This window comes from Trachemys scripta, chromosome 5, assembly GCF_013100865.1.
Source record: "Trachemys scripta elegans isolate TJP31775 chromosome 5, CAS_Tse_1.0, whole genome shotgun sequence".
NCBI classification, from domain to species: domain Eukaryota; kingdom Metazoa; phylum Chordata; order Testudines; family Emydidae; genus Trachemys; species Trachemys scripta.
The window spans coordinates 63,597,751-63,623,636 of NC_048302.1; the positions used below are offsets into that span (position 1 = coordinate 63,597,751).

The window sequence follows — 25,886 nt, forward strand, 5'->3', positions numbered from 1 at the left end:
CGACTAGCCAAAAAATTGGGGTCATGTAATAGAGAACAGGAGTGTCTGGAGATGCAACAATACCATACAGCAGTAAACGTTTGTTCCCAGACACCTTGGACATCCAGTAATGAGGGATGGTTGTGAAAGAACAACGACCACCCACAAGTTACACTGAAAATTCACCTGGTTTTATGAATCCTCTACAGAGTGCCCTTCAACAAATTTTGTTGAACAAGCACAACAGGGGCAGATCAGCATGAAATGAATACTTGTATCTATTAAGCTTGTGGCAATCCGAATACAGAAAAGGGATGTGGCTTGACCAGTTTTACAGATTACAACCTGATCTTGAACACAGTAACTTTTCATTAGTGCATCCGTACATTCATTTGTTGGCAGAAAAGCAAAACTTCTACAAATGCCCCTTTATCAGAATCATTGTCTTGAGAAAACTGGACACAAATGCATCTCCTATTGATTTCTGTTTCAGGATGTTCCCCTACATCATAATGATCAAGTTGTGCTCACTGTTGAACCACTGCATCATGACACTTCAAATTAGAACATTTGATTTTTAAAAAGAGTGAGACAGAAAGAGAAAACCGTGAAAAGAGTAGAAAAAATCTTGTACTTACCAAATGCTCTGTAGAATTCTTCCAGAACTAGGTGCTTGTCACTGTTATAATCATCATATTTCAGCAGATCGAACAGAGAGCAGTCAGACAGATCCTTGCCAACCTCATCCCGTTTTATTACCTGACAAGAAAATTATGACCATGAAATTACATTTGAGCTCTTAGAGTTTCGCAGTATAATTAATTGTTCCTAATAATCATTTAATAGATCATTTTAAGGCTGCTTGGGCAATGAACTGAAACTGTGTAAAGTTGGGGATTTCCACTTGCTTTATAATTATTTATTACAGTTTAGAAAGTTAATACCTTTAAGTCAGTGCCAATGAGTTTACAGAAAAGTTTGTGAAATATGAAGAATATATAATATGACACAGTATGTAATAACACTGTATAGATATTCTGCTTTGCAAGCAAGATTTCACTGTATTGAAATTCTTTACAATGACATTGACAAAAAGAAAAGAGATGTATGAACAAGGACATTGTCTTCCTTATAACAACATTGATCAGTAGCAAGTCTCTCCATCCTATGACCCTCCCTTTCTCCCCACCCCAAATCAGAACATTTTTATTTTTGTTAGGTTCCAATTCTTATTACACCAGCAATTACATCAACTTCTTATACACATCTGACAAGCCTATTATATTTCCTAAGAACCTGTTATTAGGAAAGACCTGAAAATATATCTGTGTCTCCACAATGGGGGGCATCCACTTTGTAAGTGGATTATAATTAGTGGTTATTAGATTTTAACACTAATGAACCTCTGATGAAGGAATGTTCTTCTAATTTGTGCATCATTTATATTCAGTCTGTAGACTTTGCAAGGACAAATGTAGATTACACCAAAAATTGACAGATGCTAGTCTGCAAATCCCATAGATGCACCTAATATCTTGAAAGTGCCATGAGATCTTTCATAACAAATGCTCAAGACCCGTGTTTTACATCACAGCTTAAACAGAAAACTTAATCATGCATCCATAAGAATCAAAGAAAACACAGCCAACTGTTGTAATGCTGCAAGAAGATCAAACTTCTGCAATGAACACAGCTCAATTCAATATAAAACATACACTTTTCTCCTCCTAAATAAATATAAACAAATAATAAATCTTCATCTGAAGGGATATTACAGTTTACATTATTACCTTTGAATACTATGTTTTCCCATAACCAAATGCAGAGAATCCAGACTGTTTCACAAATATGCAATTGGGATATTCCAGTTGCTCTACCCAAGGGACAACAAAAGCAGAAAGGAGCAATGCTGACAACTGAATTCACAGCTCTCCTTAGAGCAAATGAAAAAATTCCGAACATGCAAACACCATAAAACAAAAGGACCAATAAGCCTAAAGATAGGAAGTGCAAACTTATTTTTCCCTAACAAATGGGATGGCTCTCCTATAGAACTGTACAAAATTCTTTAAACACGTATAATGACCTTGTTAATAATTTATAAATGATAATTTATAGATGCACAAGCACAAAAACCTTAAAAACTACCATGCAAATAGTTTAGTTATTAAATAAGATGTTACCTGAAGAAAATTAGTTCTATTATGCATTATTTATCTAGCTTGTTTATTATGATTAATGCCACCAGAATGCAGAGAAAGATGCTGTATGGAATCTATGCAATGAAAGTGGTCCTTACGCACCCAATCATCTCCTTAGCTGGCTGATAAAAGGCAGAAATGCAGCCAAAGACAATTAAATATACATACCTTATGTTCCAAGTTAGTTACTGTGCTTATAGCATTTGGAAATCTCACTGTTATAGAAGTTTTACAAGTTTCAGCTAATTAACTTCTAAATTTGAGATGCTTGTGGATGTTAAAATTCACAGTTGGCTCATGAAAACAGAACTTTGTGTACACAGAATCCCTCAGAGCAACAGAACCTGCACTGTTCAGGCCAGGGCTACAAGGGCAAAACCACACTTTCCACATAATAGCTACTCTGGGCCAGGCATCTGAACTGACAACAGAAAGCCTGTCTCTCCTATGCTCTAATTATTGCTGGGCTCCACTTGACTCAAATGGAACAGGGACAAGAGCTGGAGGTAGGGAGAAGGGGAGAATCTATTGGAATGAGGACCCGGGGAGTGGGAGACCAGAACTGGAGTGCGGGGGGGGGGGGGAAAAGGTGGGGAAGCAAAGAGAATGAAACTGGAACTAGGAGTTGGAAAGAAGGGGGAATGGGACTAGAAGATAGTGTGAAATGGAAGAGAAGGACTGGGAGTCAGTGGGTGAGAGTGAGACTGAGATTGGGTGAAGGGCCGGGGCAAACTGAGAGTTGGGCGAGGATACTGGTACCGTAAATCAGTGCAACAGGGAGTGGAGGTGAGGAAAGAAAGAAAGAGCCATGCTGGTGCAGGAGGAGGGACAAGGAATCAGGAGATGGAGGGTGGGTAAGGAGACTGAGATGAAAAATGTCAGGAGTGGAGACTGGCACTGGTAACGGGAGAAGAATGGAACTAGCATAAGGAGCAATAGGTAACAAATTGACAAGACTGGGCAGGTCCAAAGGGACAGAGAAGAAGGCGTCATAAGCTTGGGGGAAAATGGGTGCAATCTGCTGTCAGCACATATCTGTGAAACCCGCTGGCAAAGTATCCCACCTCCTTTTAGGACTAACTCATATAGGTTAACAACCTACTACTATTAGTCACTCAAATGACAGAGGTCTGTACAATGAGTCTAAAAGTCCCAAACCCTGCTGATGAGCCACATGGGCATCAATATGCTGTCATAGGATACAATTTCTATTCTTTATGTTGGCTTTTTAAAAAAACCTAGGAAACCACACATAAACACCTTTAAAGAGCATTATGAAGCTTGCAAAGTTAAGCATTCAAAAAATTAGGAAATACCAGGATTACAATTGCCCACGCAACCTAAATTCAGGCCCCTAGTGCCTATGCATTTTAACATTCTTTAATTACATGATCACATATCAGGGGTTCTCAAAATGGGGGTTGTGACCCCTCAAGGGGTCACAAGCTGTCAGCCTCCATCCCCAAACCTCGCTTCACCCGCAGCATTTATAATAGTGTTAAATATAACAACATGTGATTTTAATTTATAAGGGGGAGAGGGGTCACACTCAGAAGCTTGCTGTGTAAAAGGGGTCACCTACACAAAAGTTTGAAAACAAATGTCATACTTATGTTCCACAAGATCCCAGCTTCGTTCAATGCACAGAATGGGTGGTGCTCTGGGAATGACGGCATGTCTACATTACAATGCTACAGCGGTGTAGTTACACCACTGCAGCTGTGCTGCTGTAGTGCTTCAGTGTAGATGCTACTTAAAGCTATGGAAGGGTTTTTCCCATCAGCACAGGTAACCCACATCCCTAAGAGACAGTAGCTAGGTTGACAGAAGAAATCTTCTGTCAACCTAGTGCTGTCTACACTGGGGGTTAGTTTAGGGTGACCAGATGTCCCAAAATTAGGGGCTTTGTTTTATATACGCAATTATAGCCCCCACTCCCGGAAAAAGTGTCCTGATTTTTCACACTTGCTATTTGGTCACCCTAGATTAGGTTGGTATTGTTACGGCTCTCAGGGATGTGGATTTTTTTATAATGCTGAGAGACATGGTTATACCGAAGTAAATTCCTAGTGTAGACCAGTCCTAAATTAGGATTATATATAGTAAATTAAGGTGTTGTCTGTAGGACCTTCTGTCTCATTTGTTGCAGATGCTGGAAGGTGTTTCCTGAATGAGGCATGGGGTTGCAGGAAGAGAAAGGATGGTCTCATGGTTAAGGAAGTTGAATATTACCCTGAACAACTGTCTCCTATCCCTGCCTCTGCCAGACTTCCAATGTGATGCTGGTCAAGTGAAAACCAAACTTTCCACAGATGGTCACTAATTAGGTGTTCCTCATTTTCTGGGTGCCCAACTTGAGATACTGGGGTCTGATTTGTAGATGAGCACTCACTGCTGCAGTTGAAGTCAATGGGAGCCGTGGTTTGAACATATAAAAGGCTATATAGTGCCAAATACTTTGAAAAAAAAATCAGGTCTTAAACATCTCAAATTAAGCATCTAAAATTGGTGGATATTTTTGACTTTATTTTCTCTGTGCCTCAGTTCCCAAGCAGGAAGTTGGAGATAATGCTACCTCTTCCCCTCACAAAGAGTTCATGAAGGTAAATTCAGAGCAGGAATATGAACCTGGATCTCCCACATCCCAGGTGAGTTCCCTGACCACCGGGCTAGAGAGTCAGTCTGGGAATGTCTGCACTGCAGCCGGAAAAGGTGAGTCCCGGCATTTGTATATAGGCTCTCTCTAGCTCTGCTTGAGCTAGTACTCAAAAATTAGCCGCATGGATGCTGCTGCATGGGTAGCAGCTTGGGATAGCTGCCCAACTCCAAGCGCACCTGGGCTCCTGGGACTGAGATCAGGCTGCTATCCCAAGCCACCACCCATACCACAATGTCCACACTGCTAACTTCAGAGCATTAGCTCCAGCTGAGCTAGTGCAAGTCTGTCTACTCATGCTGGGAATCACATCTCCCAGCTGCAGCACAGCCATACCCAGACTGACTCTCTAGCCTGGTGGTCATGGCACTCATCTGGGATGTAAAAGACCCACATTCATTCTCCTGCCAGGGCCAGCTCTAGGCACCAGCAAACTAAGCACATGCTTGGGGCGGCATTCCGGACACCTTTTTTTTTTTTTTTTTTTTTTTTTTGCTACGGCGGTTACGCTCCCGGAGGTGGGTTTTTTTTGTTTTGTTTTTTGTGGCTTGGGGCGGCAAAAAACCTAGAACCGGCCCTGGCTCCTGCTTTGAATTTCAATTCATGAAACCTTTGTGTACCTCAGATCAGGCTAGCCCGAGTGTTTCTATCTGCACTGGGAATTGCACCTTCCAGCTACATTATGGACATAATCACCCTTCCTTTCTGCCCATATGAATATAGTTCCAACAGGAAAGAGAGAGTGCGAGAGAAAGAGGCACTGAGTGAACTGGGTGAAACTCCAGAAACTTTTCTGGCTTTTACATGTAGTAGAAATACATTTAGAAGCCATACGATTTGTCACTGGCACTTTTCTGGAGTGAGGACTGACACCATTTGAAACATAAGTCACAGTAAGTAAAGTTGTGCTTTACAACACAACTCAACTCACAAGAACATCCTACACTGTTTTACTTCAGAAAATCTCAGGAATTTAGTCAATTGATTTAAATCCTAGGGAAACAGGAGGAGAGATCATACTGAAACTGACATTCATTTTCATTGTCGGTTAAGATGATCACTCATTTCACTTTTGTTCTTGGCTATATTGGAGACAGGATATCCACAGTTAAATGCTACTACATCTGGAGGGTTTAGACTAGCAATGACATAGTTTCCTTCATCAGCCCAGATGACTTCAAGTGCTCATGTGCTTTCCTATATAGGAACAGACATAAGCATACGCTTAAATACTTTCATAAATCAGGCTTTTACCTAAAGGGCACAAACATTGGGTTAACTACCCAATGAGTTCTTTGCTAGCTTGTTTAACTCCAAAAGAAGGGTATATGCAATGCAAAATACCACCACCACAACTGGCAGTAAAAGACTTTAAAAAAATCAATAATTTAATTAGTATACAGAAAAAACTTCCAGCTTTCCCGCAGAATAACCCCTCAAGAAAAACATTGGCCAAGACCTGACTTAGACACAAGTACAAACAAATAGCTCTTTTGGGCCCCAGGTTTCTACGGACTACGTGAACCAGCCAAACTGCAGCTCATTGGCCTTCTCTTTGATGCCAGAGGAGATAAATATCCCTGTGTGATGCTGTATGGAATCCGGGGGACACTTTAGAATATTACGAATATGAATATTGTAAAATTTCAATGAGTTATGCCAGATATACCATGTAAGATATCTGCAAAAATGTTATGATTTGCCAGATATGATACTCTTGTTTTTAAGTTTGTATCACTGTTTGTATTATGAGTTATAGATATGTATGTATATGTATGTCAAACTTGGGCTACGCTTCTGGGTGACATCCCCAGACAGTTTGGCACCAGCTCTGCCTAGATTCCAGAGGGACTTTCAAACCAGCAAACTCACCAATATGGCTACGAACCTCATGGACTTTGAATCTTTGTTTGTATAAGACTGTTTTACCATCTAACATCTCTCTTCTTGTTTTCTCTTTTTTCTTTATAATAAACCTTTAGTTTTAGATACTAAAGGATTGGCTGGCAGTGTAGTATTTTGGATAAGATCCAAACCTACACTGACCTGGTAATTTGACTGACTTTTAAGGGTCAGAAGAACATTTTGTATATGTGAGCAGAGTTTTTTAAATAACTTCTCACTGTACTGGACCTAGGTGTTGATCGGGAGCCAGAGAACTGGAATGAAATAAAGGGGGCTGTGTGAGGTTTGTTTGTTTTTTTTGCTTCTTGATCTTCTTGATAACCAGTGTGGGGGATCAGAAACAGTTTGTGACTGGTTGGGGAGTTTAACTTCAGTGTTACCCACCAATCTTGGGAGTATCTGCTCTCCCTTTTATAGCCTGCCCTGACCTTGGCATTCCAGTGAGGACTTCCCCGGGCACAACGGGTCACACCCTGTTCCACATCTTCCTGCAGGAGAACAGGAGGTGGTGGCCTCATACATTATGGAATTAATACATCTATTGTTTATTAGCCTGAATTGCTGTCTTATCTAAAAGTAGATAGTAAACTCTTCAGGGTAGCACCTGCATCTTTCATCTGTTCTCTAAAGCAAAGCATGCACGTTACGGCATCACTAATGTATAATTAAGAAGGTTATAATAAAATGTTGTGTATGTGCTAAATGATAGGACTGGCCTTGAAAATGAGGCATGAGTTATGCAGAAGTTTATACTGCCCCTGCCTGTGCCGTGTAGATAAAAGCTTGAGTTAGGAAAGCATATACTTAAGTCTATTGTTATATAAGAAAGCACAGGAGCACTTGAAGTCAATGGGGCTTAAGTATTTTCCTCAATAGGGATGTTTTCCTAAATCAAAATCAGAGAGAGGACTTCCATCTCTCATTACCAGAAGCTTAAAACATTTTTAATGTATAGTATGTTTATAATATATATTTTCAATCACGTGATTTGAATAGTGGAAACAATTAATTTGGTTTCATCAAAGGTAACTGAATGTGTTCCCTATGGCAGATAAAACAACGGAGAAGTTTTTCTACTAAAAACAAGCAATCATGGCAAGATGTGAGCCTATCACCCTGACCACTATAGATGTCTTTCCATCCCACCCATCTTTTTCCTAAATCATTTTTCGTTTTCTGCTCTTTTTTCCCTTTTATCTTTGATTAGAAGAACTTTGGGGAAGGCATATGCATTTTTATATTTTTGTACAACATTTAGGAAATAATAAGACCCAATAAAAAGTGAAGTAGGTTCAGCAGTAGCTAAAGAGCCATAGCATGTCCCTACTTGTGACACAGGTGTGAAAGTGCACCAAAGTTTGGAAAGGAAACTCAACATGATGGAAGAAACAGGTAAGGGCAAAAACTTAAAGACTAGAGGCAATAACAAGAGAGAGGGAGTGTGGCAATACCAGATTTCATCTCAATGATGATCATCTTCAAAATGAAAGTGAGGAGCTATACATTGAATGATGCTACAGCATTCTTTCACGTAGTTGTTTGGATGCGGAGGGCAATGGTGTGACTAAAGATAGTAGCCCTGGCTGTGTAAATAGGGATACAAGGTATTGAAGGCAGTAAGAAGAAAGAATGGTATTACCATATAAGGAAAAAAATAAAATGCCATTCTTTTTAGATCTCAGAGCTTTGACACAATCGAGGAATAATACAGTTTAGGAACCTTTGATCTCTGAGGTAGTAGATGCTGCTGTAATTCAACTCCAAGTAGTGGGTTATATATAAAAGGATAGACCCCATCAGCTCTAAAGAAATAGATCAGTAACATTGTATTGGTGAATATAAGAACTGACCGTGACTGGATCAAAATCTAGTAACAAGGATTTTGAAGATTAAAATATTACTTGGAAAATTTGATCAAAATGCCTACTACCCTGCTTGTATCTTTTGGAAAAAATGAGTGCTAATACTATAATAAAATTAAAATACTAAACTAAAGTTAGGAGGGTTTTTTTTAATGAATTAATGTGCAATAACTATGTTGTTCACGGATATTACCTTTCATTTCATCTGTGAATAAAATATGAAGTTAATTTACTATCCATGTTGGCACTGCATGAATTAAAGACTATGCTGTGAGATTCTAAAACATAGAATGTGTGAGAGAGTAAAAATTTGAGGAAGGAAAATGGGAGAGAGAACTTTCAGTAGATAAAAAGAGACAGCCCCTGAAGAACCAGGGGTGGGGAAAGAGGAAGAGAGAGAGAGAAAGACTGCTGGGGAGCAGATCCCCAGTCCACAATGGCTGGGATATCTAGGATAAGCTAGGCCTACCTAAGCATTAGATAAAATAGATATGCGGGTAGACTTTTTATTGTGTTAAGCCCTTTTTCTCTTTGTTCCTTACTGTTGAGCTTAAACCATACTTCCTTTAGAATAGGCTGTTTTGCATCACTGTATTCACTGTTGGTCACAGCTCCTGAAGGGAAGACTTGCAGGATGCCACGCCCACTGAGCAATCACAGTTGGCACACAGGGTGTACCCTGGACCTGGTCTAAAGAGTAGGGAAAATCATGAGATTCCATCCAGAATAGATGAAGGCAAGAGGTCTAACACCTGAGGAGGATGCACTCAGAGAGATCAAAGGTGCAGCTAGCCCTCTGACATATATTTAAATTGTGCTTGTCCTATATCTAGTATAAACATTCCAAGTATAAATAGGAGTTTTGTTTACACTGCTGTGCTTCATGAGATGTCAGACACTATGCCTCCACTTGTGCTTGCAGTGTAAGATTTTTGGTAATACATTAAAAAGGTGTATTCCTCGTCTGAGTTTAAAGTTTTTTCTATAGCTTCAATGCCTCACCCTTGGAAACAGCAGTCAACTTCATAAGTCAATTTACCAATACATAACAAGTCTTCCACCACCATAACTGGAATGTATTCAAACTGCGACAATATCAAAATATGAAAGAATAATTATGAGTTTTAAAAAATATCCCACTAAATGTTTTCATTTGTCCTATTTTAAACCAGTAAATACAAAAAAAGAAAACAATATCTATCTTGACATCTGATACTCTAAACAGTACGTCATGAATAAGAGTGTGAAGCAAATCTCATTCTTCATCATTACTCTATCTGACATGCTTAACCTGCTTTTGGATCAAGTCATTTTAGGAGAATTTCCCCCTTTTTCATCAGTATACATTCTTCTAGATGGCCCACAAGCATAACGAGTAAATACAGTAGAAAAACAAAACATAGCTTCTGGGGACTTAATCAAGTGTAAAATTGTTTCATCTTTTTGTTATAGTACTGCAAAAAATGCACTTCAATATGTCTAGTTGAGTTTGATGAAGCATATTAAAAGCCCAAATGCCTTTCAGTGAATACTTATGGCAAATAAAAGATGTGGTTTACTGTTTATAAAAGGTCAATCCCACCATATGGGAACTACTGCATTCTTCACCAGAAAAGCACAATTTTATTCCCATGTCTCCCCATAATACTTCGGATCCTTGTTCTCGCTCTCACACCCTCCCCCCCCCCACACCAGTGTAAAGGAAGTTAAGTAACAAAAAAATCTGCAACAAGAAAACAAGCAGAGTTTATAAATGGGCATTAAATAATAGTTTGTTTTATGTGTGAGAGAACAGATAGCTAGAAAGTGAGTTTGCCAGATGCAATTTATACCTGAGGATACGATTCTATCATGGAGGTCATGGATTCCGTGACTCTCCGGAACCTCTGTGACTTCTTCTGCAACAGCAGGGTTGAAGCAGCTGTCAGCCCCAGCGCTGCCAAGCAGTGCTGGGGTTGGGTCCGCCCCCAGCTGGGGCTGGAGCAGCAGTGGTCATCCCCTGTAGCAAGAGCAGTGTCAGTGCTGGAACAGCTGGCAGGAGCAGTGGTTCTCAGGCTGCCAGAGCAGCAGCTGGGATTCGATCATCCCCTGCAGCAGGAACAGCAGTGGAACTGGAGAAGCTGCTGGAGGTCAGCAGCTGACAGTGCTCCGACTGTTAGTCTTCTCTTCCACCACGGTATTTTTAGTAAAAGTCAGGGCCAGGTAGTGGGCTTCCATGAATTTTTGTTTATTGCCTACAACCTGTCCATGATTTTTACTAAAAATACCTGTAACAGAATGTTAACCTGATTCATAGCTAACCAGAAGAGGGCCACTGGACAAATGAGGTAAATATATTCTTGAGCTATAATGCTGTATTAAATTATAGTAAATCACATAATCATTTGTTAATAACAAATCACATCAGGATTATGGCTGTTCAAATGAAAGGGAAAATGATTCATGTTTGGCCAACTTTGGATACTGTAATGATACATTATATAAATTAACTTTTGGGAAAGATCTCACTCTTGGAAATATCAGTTTTAACAATTCATAAAAGGAGACAGCTTTACCACGGCAAAAGCCATATTGTGGGAAGAAATTTCATGATTGGTAAACCAAAATATTGCAATCAGGAACCAAATCCTGCTGTCCTTATTTCCATGAAGTCTCCAACTGATTCATCTGAGTTGTTCACTAGTAAAGAATTACTATATATAGCACTTTACATACTCTGAGATAAAAGGGGCTTAGATAATGCAGCAAGGCTTTCCGGTTGCTACAATACTTCAGTGCTGCAAATTGGAAGATCTGTGGAAATAGGATGCACTGAAATGTGTAACTAATAAAGTATAAAAGTGGACAAAATCACTCCAGTATTCCTTGAGTGGGTTATATTAAATTAACATGCTCACACTTCTCCAATATTTCATATTTTTTAAAAGGCAGTAGATTTTTATATTGGTGATTGGTAACTGCATTGTAGAAATTGCAGTATTGCCAGTCCCCAAGGGTTCAAAAATTAGGAATCAAGCGTCTCACCCCTAAATCATGAGATTGTCTTAAAAATAATTCATATGGGTTTTTTTATTTGTCTTCTGGTTTTTGAGACTACTGGGTGAACTCTAGTCATATTTTCAAGCTTTTTATCCAAGCATGAGGACTGGAAACTTTGTTTTTTAAATGGATGTTGAGATTATCATATATTTTGATTATTTCAGAAGTGGGGGCTTAAATAAAACCCCCAAATATTATAATAATTGCAACAAAGTCATGAATTTGGAAGGTGGGAAGGTCTTGCAGTTTTTGCACCCAGGAAGGACAGTGTTTATTATTTGCACCCAGGAAACTGATGAGATTTTTGGCAGTAGGAAAGATATGCCTCTGCTCTCTTCTTCCCCACTGATGAACAAGATTAGAGGTGATAATTTCTAGATCTTAAATACCTCAGTCATTACCTCAACAACTGTTGTCAGCAACTAGTTGCCTCAGCAACTTTGCTGTATTGTCCTCCACTGTTATCCACCATTGCTGGGATTATGTAAAATGGATGTTTCCATTAACTAACTGTTGTACAGTTAATATTTAAATCTTCATGGAAGATCTTACAGCTACTGTCTGAATCTGTTTGCACCATTAATTTACACTCTGTTCACATTATAAAGATTCTCTTTACGCACATCAAGGTTAAAAGATGGCAGATTCTGTGACAAATTCATGGTAACCAAAATGTGGAATACACAGTGTCCTGAGTACTTATATATATTTTTAACAAGATTCTCAAACCAAAATGCAGTATATTAATTTTCTCAGCATGCATTATTTTCCATTGGTTCTAAGCAGTGCTTTTTTATTTATTTTATTTTATTATTATTTGAGAAAATGCAGAGTTTATGCAAGAATTGGGGAGATGGGGGAGCAGACGCCAATTCAAAAATACTTTGACTCAGGAATGAGGAAGTTTACCCATCGAGTTCTGTAAATGCTTCTTGATCCTGACATTCAACACTTTCAACACTACTATTTTAATCTGCATCTTCTCACCCAAAGACTGCCAGTCATTCAAAATCATCTAGTGGATTTGTAGTGTAAACAAATGAGGACTAGTGTGAAATAGTGTGAACCTATGAAGCTGGTTTGCAGTTGTGAAATAAAGAAGGATTTGAAATGCAGTCTCCCCTTAGCGCAAGTCAAGTATACTATATCATATCACCTTCTGCTTCAAGGGTCAATAATATATTTATTCTAGGTATCTGGAATGTATAAATTTTTATTCCAGTCAAACACACACATACAGTTTCAGAGATATGACTTGCGGGGTGGAGGGGGGGATCTATAGCTATATATATATATGAGATGGTCCAAATCCACCCAAAAAGCCACAACAGCTCTGAAGTTGCTGGTGGGAAAAGGATTACTTTGTTTTTTTGAAGATTGTAATACAACTTGAAATGATTAGAGGTCTCCTCTCTATTGATATGCAACTTCCATTAATAGGAAGTATGTATATTAGATAGGGAAAGAAGAGACAAGACCTTGAGTTGATAGTAAAAATGATGACTAGAGTTTAAAAAGTTACCTTTATTAACAATAAATCCTCAGCTTAAAACTTGGGCATTATGTCACACTGTTATTCACTTTTCCAACCCATTTGTAAACAATTTCCAACACTGACACTCCGCTTTACACACACACACACACACACACACACACACACAGTTGTGCTATTCATATGATTAACTGCATATTATTTTTATCTTCTCCTTTAACCAACTGACTTTCATTTGGCTCATTAACACATCTCTGCTAAGACTATATCTAACTTGCCTTGAGAATACCTCCAATCGTTTTTGTTTGTTTGTTTGTTTGTTTCTTCTTTAAATAAAGTAGATGCTAGAGACAGGTTTTCTTTTTTCCACCAAACTACTTAGTTGACTGAGATCGGCAATGTTTGGACCAGTGACAGGTTCAAGGACATATATTTCATGATAGATTTAAAAATTGGAGTTTGCTGGCATACAAAAGCTATGAATCCCTCTTCCTAATAGTACAAGACCAAGTACAAGTACAAGCATCTAGCCCTCTTAGATAATTAAATATTGGACCTAACATTATGATATAACATATAGAAAATATATTTTAGGTATTTTAGAAAGTTTTTTTTTAATTTGTCTGTAGAATTGCATTAACTAACTAGGCTACCTGGCTTTAGAGGTGAAGAGATACCTAACAGTACCAAGAATGTATTTTTAAGCACTTCTGCCTTCCCCTGTAAAATGTGGCATGTAAGTTGTTGTGTCAGTACAGTGGCAGACCAGGCATTGTACCTGAGCTTACTCAGCCTACTGGGGCTGTTAGTCTATTCCTGGTCCCCAGGAATCTGTAAACCCGCTGTGCTCTTAAGTCTGTTGGGGGCGTGGTAGGGAAACCAAGGCTTATCCACTCCATTGGTTTCCAGCTCAGAGCCCTCAAGCTGGATCAGGGTTTGTTTACTCTGGCTGTGGCCTGAGCTCCTTCCTACCTTCCCCTGGGTTTCCACAGACTCTTCAGTGTGTTGGTCTGGTCATCTCTTTCTAGGATGTTGTACCCAAGTAGCTTTTCAGCAGCTTGCTGACAGGAGTTCCCTTTTCCAGCCAGTTCACTTTTCTGGTAGCTTCCATGCCCCCCTGCTTCCCAGCTCTTTTTTCTCTTAGCTGTTATGAGGCTGCCAACAAGTGGTGGCCAGGAGTGCCTGTGTTAACCCTTGGGTTGCTGGGCTGACATGGGGTACATACACCCCATGACATGTTATATACAGAATGGGGTGGTATGAAGATTATATTGGGATACAATGTTAAGTAGTGCAGTTCAGCATGGTCAACATTTTTACAGACTTTTTTTAATTTCCTGACTTATTTAGATCTTAACATTGTCTTAATGCCTCAGGATAATAATAATCCTTTTCAAGCAGTCTTAAATCCTTGAGTGAAGTCTCACACCTACTAAGCCTACATGTAAAAATCAAATGAAGGAAAAGGGTTGCATCAAAGGCACCACATACCACATATCTACACCACACTAGAGATTTTACAAACTTAACCGCAAGCAAAGTTAAGAGGTATTGTGCTGATGAAAGCAAAATCCAAATGTTACCTGAGAGAGTTCATTACTGTCCACAAGTCCATTGTTGTCAGAATCAAAATATTTAAACATTTGATCCACCAGCAATTTCTTTAAAATCATTTTATCTTCAGCGTTTTTTTCTTTTGCTTGTGCAATGTATCTCTCGTTTTGTAGATCCAACAACATATTTTTCACTTTGCTGTATTCAGTGGATGTGCACTTGTCTCCTGGAAAGGAAATGCACAAGATAATTTTGAAGACAATTTTAAAAATTGTTTAAATGGATAAAGAAAATATGCAACTACAGAAGACAGTGATATCTTCTACTACTAACACTATCCAACAGGGTAGTTGTGGGTGCATTGCTGTTTTCATTTGTACTTCTAGTGAGCTAGAGATCTGTTCTATGAAGGCTGAATCCAAATCAGTGGGAGGCTTTTCATTTACTTAAATGTGCTTTGGGTGAGGCCAAATAGGATTATAAAGATGTAACAATCATATGTGGTTGCTTAGTTGTGTGTCTCACAAGACTTTCCATTAAACACATTTTGTAACAACTTAAACAGTGTCCAACAGCCTGCTATTCTTTTCACTGTAGGTCATTTTAGAGCTGGACTATTTGAAGGTTTCCATAACATTTTATACATAATACATTTTGTATGAATATTAATAAAGCATATATTGCAATACAATATATGTGGTACTGATGGTAAACATGATAAAATGATGTATCACAAAATGTATATAGTTCATAACAGGATTTGACTTCAAAAACAGAAGTGACAACTGTGAGTACTCATAAACCAACCCAAACTCTTTATTCACCTGGAATACAAATTTAATTTTAATAGGGGAGAGAGGGTAAGAGGGAGCAGGAATATCTGTGACGTACGATCTAGTAGAGACAGAAAGTGGGCAAGTTAATATATTTTATTGGACCAGCTTCTGGGTCCACTTTAGTCCACTAAAAGATATTACCTCAGCCATCTTATGTCTCTCGTATCCTGGGATCAACACAGCTATGACAGAACTGCATACAAAAAATCTAGTTTATTCCTTTCATTGTCAGGTATTTCTATAAACCAGGGACTACATTATGCACATGTTCTGGTTACAGTGATTATAGAAGCTATTTTCTCTACAACAAAATGTAATAAAACCTCCTCATTTCCTCTAACCTCCATCACGCACATACAGGCCACACATTTCAATGTGAGGGGAGAAGTTTTGTTGTAATATTAGAAACAAGTTTCAGGTTTCAAGACAGAGTTGTTTCTTGAGATCACAGAAATCACAGAAATGTAGGGCTAGAAGAGACCTCCGAAAATCATGGAGTCCCTATCTGAGGCAGGATTAAGTATACTAGACCATTCCTGCCAGATTTTGTCTAACCTGTTCTCATAAAGTTTTAATGATGGGGAATCCATAACCTCCTTACATAGCCTGTTCCAGTGCTTAACTATCCTTATAGTTAGAAGATTTTCTAATGTTTAACCTAAATATCCCTTTCTGCAAACTAAGCCAATTTCTTCTTATCCTATCCTCAGTGGACACGGAGAACAATTGATCACTGTCCTCTCATAACAAACTTTTACATATTTGAAGACTGTTATGCCCCTTTCAGTCATCCCTAGACTAAACATGCTCAATTCCTTTTAATCTTTTCTAAACCTCTTGCCATTTTTTGTTGCTCTCCTCTGGTCTCTCTCCAGTTTTATCACAATACTCCAGCTAAGGTCTCACTAGTTCAGAGTAGATCAGAATAATTTTATTTTGTGTCTTACGTATGACACTCCTATTAACAGCCCTTTCTTCCCCACCACTTGATATTTTTCTCTATTTGCAACAGCATCACACATAAAAAAATAAGAACAGCCATACTAAGTCAGACCAAAGATCCATTCAGCCCAGTATCCTGTCTTCTCACAGTGGCCATTCCAGGTGCTTCAGAGGGAATGAACAGAACAGGTAATCAACAAGTGATCCATCCCCTGTTGCCAATTCCCAGCTTCTGGCAAACAGAGGCAAAAGACACCATCCCTGCCAATCATGGCTAATAGCCATTGATGGACCTATCTTCCATATAATTCTCTAGTTCTTTTTTGAACCCTGTTATAGGCTTGGCCTTCACCACATCCTCTGGCAAAGAGTTCCACAGGGTGACTGTGTGAAGAAATACTTCATTTTGTTTGTTTTAAAAGTGCTGCCTATTAATTTAATTTGGTGACTCCTAGTTCTTGTGCTATGAGAAGGAGTAAATAACACTTCCTTATTTACTTTCTACAAACCAGTTGTGATTTTATAGATCTCTATCATATCCCCTCTTAGTTGTCTCTTTTCCAAGCTGAAAAGTCCCAGTCTTATTAATCTCTCCTCATATGGAAGCTGTTTAATGACCCTAATCATTTTTGTTTCCCGTTTCTGAACCTTTTCCAATTCCAATATATCTTTTTTTTTGAGATGGGGCGACCACATCTGCACACAGTATTCAAGATGTGGGTGTGCCATGGATTTATATAGAGGCAATATGAAATTCTGTCTTATCTATCCCGTTCTTAGTGATTCCCAATATTCTGTTAGCCTTTTTGACTGCTGCTGAACATTGAGTTGATGTTTTCCAAGAACTATTCACAATGACTCCGAGATCTCTTGATCTTGTTGACTCATATTCAATTTCTGATCCACTATAACCCCCATGTCCTATTCTGATGTACTGCTGCCTAGTTAGTTATTCCCCATTTTGTATTTGTGCATTTGGCATTTCCTTCCTAAAGTGCACTACTTTGCACTTTATTGATTTACATCTTGATTCAGATCAGTTCTTAAATTGTTCAAGGTCATTTTGAATTCTAATCCTGTCACATAAAGTGCTGGCAACCCCTCCCAGATCATCTGCAAATTTCATAAATGTACTTTCTACTCCATTATCCAAGTCATTAATAAATATATTGACTAGTAGTAGACCCAGGACAGACCCCTGAAGGACTCCACTTGATATGTCCTCCCAGTTTGACAGCAAACCATTGACAACTTCTCTGTGAATATAGCCTGTCAACCAGCTGTGCATCCACCGTATAGTAATTTCACTGAGACCATATTTCTCTAGTTTGGTTATGAGAATGTCACTTGAGACTGTGTCAAAAGCCTTATTAAAGTCAAGATATATTGCATTTATTGCTCCTCCCTATCTATTAGGCCAATTATCCTGTCAAAGAAGGAAACTAAATTGGTTTGGCCACTCTGTATCATATGCCTTTGAGGAGAGTGGCACAAGGCATGGCTGGCGCACGTATACCCCAACAGACACTGCTGGTCAAAATGTTCCAATTGCACACCACAAGTAGGATTCATACAAAGACTTAAAGTAGAATCACATCTAATATGTATTGTGTCTTACAAGCTCTTAGTTTCTCAGAGCTGGACAATATATGTAGATCCTGCCTCATGGGTCGTATGTATGCTCTGTGACCAAAGGGTTAACAGTCTACTCCATCAATTTTGCAAAGGATTCCATCTATCTTAGGACAGATGCCTTGTGGTTAAAGCCCTGTACTGAGACTCAGGAGATCTCAGTTCAATTTCTATTTCTGACACAGACATCATATGTGACCTTGGGCAAGTTTTGTATAGTTTTTGAAAAGAGAATAAGTTTAACTAAAGAAACCATAGCTTTTTCTCTAGTGTAGACTTAGGTCAATATATTTTACTTTGTTAGCTGGTCCAAGCTGACTCTAGGGTCTCCCATCTGTATAGTTGAGATAACACTTCTAATACACAGGAGTATTATAAAGATGTAAACATTATTATGTGGGAAGGATTCACATGGGGAACATCAAGTCTTCTTGTAGACACAAAATTACTTAAAGTTTGACTTTAATTTGAGATAAAAATCATAACGCTTAAACAGTGGAAGTTCAATATTTTTACTTTAAATGTCACTACATGTACTAAGGTACTAATTATGCAAGTGAATTTTATTGAAAGAATTCAATCACTTACTCATGAAGACATTTTTCATGCCTTAATTAAAACCATTTTAGTTCTCAAGTTTGAACAGGTCAGTTACTTGAACTAATTACACTTACTATGGACAGGGAGAGGAGGAATATAGAATTTTTTCCTGTGTCTTTTATTTACATAGCTTGCTTATCTCAAACTGACTACAACAGTTATATTTAGACAAAGCAGAGTGCATAATTATAATCTACATCTAGATTTGACAATGATGGGGAATCTATTGTTTCTGCTCTACATTAACTGACTACATACAGAGCAATATATGGCATTTACTACTGGCATAATAATTTAGATACTGTCTTTTAGGTGATTCACAATGACTATAGATTAAGGGAGGGATGCAGTTAAACTCTTGCCTGCAATCACTCTAATTACACTATAATAGTGTCACTGTCAACTAAATACCTTAAATTACTCCTTATCAGTTCTTAAAATGGTTTATACTTACCACACTGATAAATCATGTCTTCATGGACAAAATACTTCCCTAGGAACAGAAATTGCCAGCCTTAACTAAAAGTCTGTTATGGAGTTTCTACAATCAAGGTAATTTCTGGTCCCTATATCTTTGGTTTCTGTTGGAAATTTAATATTTTTTTTCCTAAGGGGAAATCATAACCATTGGTATAACTTGCTGGTTACAAAAAACCAACCAACCAACCAGAGTTTTTATTGTGTTCGTATATCATTAATGACTGTTAGGTTAAACAATTTTAATGTGAAAAAAGATTTAGGAAAGAAACAGTTTGTAGTTAATGTGAGACAGAAATGGGGAGCTAATTATAGTATAGATTCTGAAACATTAATAACAAGGCTTGTCAGTGGCCAGCCAGCTATAAACAAAGTAAATATAATTGGCAAAGCAATTATATGTCTATAGCCCATCTCCTACAGATTATCATTTTAGACTAGACTTCAGTGTTTAAGCCTATTCTTTCTATGGTGTTGTTTCAGTAAGATAATAGCTGTAATTTCCTTGCACTGTGTACCTGTTCACTCTACAGATCAACCTGATTCTGAATTACAATTCCACCACAATAGTAATGTGCCATCCAAAATCTTCTCCATATATAAAAATTGTCAATATTTAATCACCAAAGCACAGTCATTTTTTCAAAACATAAAATAATAGCAATTTATTGTATTAAAAATAAACCCCTCTTTGTCTGAATCAGTTAGGATTTAAACAGATACCATTGCACTTCTCACACACAATACCAGTAAAATAGGGTGACAACTGTAATTAAGATGCTCTAGTTGTATAGGTTCTTTCCCAGTTAAGTCTGTGCTGTTTGTGACCTTAGCAAGTTATTTAACCTCTCTGTGCCTCATTTCCCATCTACAAAATGAGAATAATACTCCCCTAGCTCACAGAAAGAGCACTCAATTCAAAATACTTTGAAGTTATTGTGTTTAAAAGCATTATATAAAAGTATTGTCAATAATTATGTTAGTCTATTCCTGCCTAAGAAATTATAAAAGAAAATAACCCCTAACACATGCAATAAGTTTTCTGTTACCATTGTTTTTGTTTGTTTCTTTTCAGTTGTTCAGGACAGCTATCAATAAATAATGCAAAAATAGCCTGAATGTGTTGACCTTCAGGCATGCTGCAAAAGCTATTAATTTGACAATACTTCAGGGGAGGGCTGACTCCGGGGCATTTTGGTGGAGAAGGATTATGTATAATTTACGGATGTATTTACTGGCTAGTATGCTAACTTATTTTATTTTATTGTATTATATTACTGACTGATACCCCCTATAAATTTTAAGTTTTCATTGTTAGATTGCTTAGAGGTTATACATATGTATTTACATATTTTAAATCAAAATAAATATATAAATAAAAATTGTAACTACTTTTCAACACATGCTCAAATTCTTTAGCCTACATTTTCTCTACAGTTTCCTCTTAACATTATGACAAGTCAAAGAAACGAGAATGGGTAGAAAGATACAGACTACCATTGGCATTCTTTAAGAGTAAGAATGAATCAAGAACCTGCATAACCTGTGACAATTCTATAGAAAAGTGTGGTTATGTCTAACTTTCCTTACCATTCTTTCTTTTTCATTGTATTTGACAGAAAGTACTTAGCTTATGTTGAACTTTGCTACCTTGTATCAAAGTTGCTGTGAAGACCCTGGAAACTTTGGTATAATGTATACCTCAACATCACTAGGTGTTCCTGCAGAATATTTTTGTTTTATGTTAGCAGCAGTTTAACCTTTAGTAAACCTTTTGGTTTAAGATTATTACATTTGTTATATAACAAGTTTATATTAGAATATTGACTTAAAATAATTTGGTGTTAGTCCTCTTTATCTGTAAAATAAGTATAACCATCAGAGATCATTTTCTGTGCATTTGACCTGCCTCTCCAATTACCATCCCATTTCCTTTCTTTTCCCCTCTAAGCTCCTTGAAATTTCATTTAGAACAGCTGCTTTGACTTCCTCTCTTCCAGTTCATTCCTATATTCCCTCTAGTTTATATAAATACAATAAGAATACACAATACTGTAGTATAGTGTAAAGCTTGTACTGGCATAAGTTGGCATTGCCAAAATTATTTTAAAATGGTGAAGCTATGTCATTCCAAATGAGTGCCAATAAAGTCTTATCTACCATACCATCATTTATGCTCAATATGTCCTACATGCCACAGAAAATTATGTTTTAGAAAGTCTTTTAAAAAATTGGGATAACTTTTTGCATGCTTCTACCTATATAGCTCAATGCCTTAGTCACCGTGAGTCCAATTGTACAGGAGTCATAGGGAGAGAAAAATCAATCAAAATTTCACACACCTCTAAAAATGATCACAAGTATTTTTGGGGGGTATTTCAGTGTGTCATGACTTTAATATTGTTGAGACTTCCAGGGCTAGAAAGTAGTGATAGTCATCTATATGGGAAGCTATGAATCTTCCCTTTCCAAAAATATAAAGCTCCTATTCCTAACCGTGCAGCTAGATAACAGATCATAAACCTATCAGCCTTGATCTAATATTGAATATTGCCATTTATATGGGCTTCAAGAAAACTACACATTTCAGGGGAAAGGAAAAACACATTCCTCTGTCATTTAAAAAATATGATTTTTAAAATAGCATCTGTTTGAAACTACTCATAAGTTCAGAATTTTAGTATTTGTCTGGGCAAAGATGAATTAGTGTGTGAAAGGACAGTGACTGGCACCACATGCTTAACTCTAAGTACATAGGTAGTCATGCTGACTTCAAAGGAACTATTATTTAATACTTGCATTGTTGTTGCAGATGGGAGCCCAAGTCATGGACTAGCTCCCCATTTTGTTAAATATTACACAAACACATAACAAAAAGGCAGCGTTTGCCCCAAAGAGCTTACAATCCTATGCACAATACAACAAGTGGATGTAAGAGATGGAAAGGGAAAGCACAAGGAACCAGACAGTGCTGGTCAGTATGATAGGCAAAGGTCTCAGCAACCCATTGAATATTTATTTTCAAGTTTGTTTATAGGACATATGGCAAACTGTTTTAAGTGGAGAGCTTTAAAGGAAGGGCAATGAGGTGGCTCTGCAGATATTTATGGGTGAGAGACAGCATGGTGGAAAAGAACAAAGATGCTTTTTTGAAAATTTAACCATTAGATGATAAAGGCTTGAATTTTTGACAGAGCAGAGGCATGAGTTGACATCTCAGTAGCATATGACTGTTGGTAAGCAGGATGGGGACAGGATATGAAGGCTTTGAAATTGAAGACAAGTAATTTGTTTTTAATTACTGGGGGAGTCATGGAGGGGTGAAACGAGAGGGATGACATGGCCAAAGTGAGGAGCCAGAAAAATGATCTCTGCTGGAGCATTTTGAATAATTACAAGTGAAGCAAGATTGTATTTGTCAAGACCAGAGAAGAGGATATTGCAGCAATCAAGAGGCAAGAATTTCAGCTGTGTGGTAGAGAAGAAAAGCTGTATCTTAGGGTATTACAAAGGAAGTCCCAGCAATATTTAAACACAGCCTGGATGTGAGGATCTAGAGCGAGGCCAGAGCCAAAAGATGGTTATGGGCCTGAGTAACAAACAGGATGGTTGCATTCTTCTTGGTGACTGAGGGCATATCCATACTTTTAACTGGAGATGTAAATTCCATCTCGAGGAGACATACCTGTATGAGCTCTGATCATGTTAGCATGATAAAAATAAAGAGTAGCTGCAGCAGTCCAAGCAACACACAGGCTAGCCATCTTGAGTACATATTTAGCAACTTAGTCTTGGTGTGGCTAACCCTTCCTGCTGTTTTTAGTGCACTAGATCAGTCACAACTAATGTGAGTATATATCCTCAAGCTGGAATTTACACCTGCAGCTTGAAGTGTAGACATACCCAAAGAAAGGAGGGCGGGGGAAAGAGCTTGGGATGAAAGATTAACAGCTCAGTTTTAAGAACGAGGAGTACTTGTGGCACCTTAGAGACTAACACATTTATGTGGGCATAAGCTTTTGTGGGATAAAACTTTATCAGATGTATGCAGTGGAAAATACAGTAGGAAGAGATATATATATATATATGTGTGTGTGTGTGTATATATATATATATATATATACACACACACACACACACACAGAACATGAAAAAATGGGGGTTGCCATACCAACTCTAACAAGACTAAACAATTAAGGTGAGCTATTATCAGCAGGAGAAAAAAATGTTTGTAGTGATAATTAGGATGGCCCATTCCAAACAGTTGACAAGAGGGTGTGAGTAACAGTAGGGGGAAAATTAGCATTAGTTCTTTTTGCTGATACAGACTAACATGGCTACCACTCTGAAACCTGAAGCTCAGTTTTAGTCACACTTAGTTTAAACTCACAGCTAGAATTTACAAGATTATTCACATGCTTGGGTATAAACTCATGCTTGCATGCTTTGCTAGATCAGCCATTGTGGCTGTTTTTTCCCCTTTGTGAACCTGCATGAAGGAGCTGGGTACAATCTTGCTCATAACCATTACAGTCTTGAAAAAAACTTAAAAGGAGATACTACTGGTAAATACTAATTATAGTCTGTGTTTTATTCTTTTCCATCTTTAACCTTTGCCTGAATGCTCCATGGGAGGAAGTAATCCAGCTATGAAGTTTTCAGGTTCTTGCATCTACAACATTCTCCCGCATCCCTTAATATGCACGATTTCACCACTTTTTTATTGGCTTCATACTGGGTTTTAGATAATATAGCTTTATTTTTTGTGAAATGCACGTAGAAACTTAAATAACGTTAAACAGGTGAACCAACAGGAGTAAAAGAGTTGTCATTCTCTGTCCCCCAGTTCATATATTTAATTTTTGAAATATTGATAGGTTTGGATTGGGGAGTGTTAGGAGAGTTCAAATTTAGTGAAAAAGTGGAAAGATTTGCCTGTTTCCTTCCAGTCTGTGCAATTTATTCTTTTAGCTCTGTGTTAGTTACCAAGGAAACAGTTGTAAAGTGTTTTTTTAAGTGCTATTGTCCTCATAGGCTGAGTTTTGAATAGATGTTTGCCTATTATGCATAAGAAAAGTAAATATTTGACAATTTAAGTTTTATTTAATTTGTAAGGGGAGCAGAAACATTGACAATTAATTAGATTATACTTATGAAAAATTAGTTAGGAAAGGAAATACTGTACAAGCATTACAACTTTGTGTGAAGAAATATTTCTGATTGCTCTAAATAAGGGTATTCTAGGAAATGGTTTTTAACATCTCAAATTGTAAAATATTACTTATCTCAGAGGTTTTTGGAAAAGACTTGAGTGTGTAGAGAGAAAAGATGGTGTCATAAAAAATAAAAGGGGCTATTTAACTCCCACCTTGCAGGGTCCTATAACCCGGGCTGCAGCCTGATCCCAAATATCTACACCGCAGTTAAACAGCCCATTAGCCTGAGATACAATAGCCAAAGTCAGGTGTCATGGGAAAGTCATATGATTTTAATTGCAGCATAAACATACCTAAAGAGGCTAAGTGATTTACCCAAGGTTACACAGGAAGTGTTTACCATAATATGGCCAAACCTAGACATTCCAAGTAAGCTTCCATGCTTAAGCTGGAACAAATTACAGTTTTCAGAATGCTAAAAGATGCACTTAAAAATATCTTTTTATAATATAATAATGGATGCCCCTGTAGAATCTTTGACATCGGTAAACAACTTTGTGAAAATTGGGGAATTACCTCAAGCCATACTAATTCTGAAACTGGAGATTTCTTCGACCTTGGTGGCATGTTACATTTCAGGTATTTACTTCAATGGAAGGATGTATGGGTGGTGTGCATGGGTGTATGAGCGCAAATGTGCACATCTATTACAGATTGACAGAGACAGAAGGGTAACCAGAAGTTACCTACTACACGACAGGCCCAACAAAGAAAGTAACAGAATGTTACTAGCCATCACCTACAGCCCCCAACTAAAATTTCTCCAGTGCATCATCAAGGATCTACAACCTATCCTGAAGGAAAATCCCTCACTCTCACAGACCTTGGGAGACAGGCCAGTCCTTGCTTACAGACAATCCCCTCCCCCAACCTGAAGCAAATACTCACCAGAAACTACACACCACACAACAAAAATACTAACCCAGGAACCAAACCCTGCAACAAACCCCGTTGCCAAGTTTGTCCGCATATCTATTCAAGGGATATCATCATAGGACCTAACCACATCAGCCACACCATCAGGGGCTCATTCACTTGCACATCTACCAATGTGATACATGCCATCATGTGCCAGCAATGCCCTTCTGCCGTGTACATTGGCCAAACCGAACAGTCTTTATGGAAAAGAGTAAATGGACACAAATCAGACATCAAGAATTGTAACATTCAAAAACCAGTAGGAGAGCACTTCAATCTCCCTGGACACTCAATAACAGACTTAAAAGTGGCCATTCTTCGACAAAAAAAACTTCAAAAGCAGACTTCAACGAGAAACTGCAGAACTGGAATTAATTTGCAAACTGGACACCATCAAATTAGGCCTGAATAAAGACTGGGAATGGATGGGTCACTACAAAAAGTAATTTTCCTGCTGCTGATACTCACTCCTTCTTGACAATTGTTGGAAATGGGCGATGTCCACCTTGATTGCAATGGCCTCGTTAGCACTACAAAAGTAGTTTTCCCTCTCTTGATAGTCACCCCTTCTTGTCAA

The 25,886-nt window shown here is 38.0% G+C and overlaps 1 protein-coding gene across 2 annotated transcripts in view; it reads right to left on the minus strand.

The window, feature by feature from the left end:
* FSTL5 (follistatin like 5) overlaps nucleotides 1-25,886 on the minus strand; it is a 568,085-nt gene that overhangs the window by 242,001 nt on the left and 300,198 nt on the right. For both annotated transcript variants that reach the window (XM_034772507.1, XM_034772508.1), the window contains 2 exons: nucleotides 14,718-14,914; nucleotides 618-738 (listed from right to left, as the gene is read on the minus strand). In XM_034772507.1, the coding sequence (XP_034628398.1) occupies nucleotides 618-738; nucleotides 14,718-14,914 (318 nt within the window). The remainder of the gene's footprint in view (nucleotides 1-617; nucleotides 739-14,717; nucleotides 14,915-25,886) is intronic.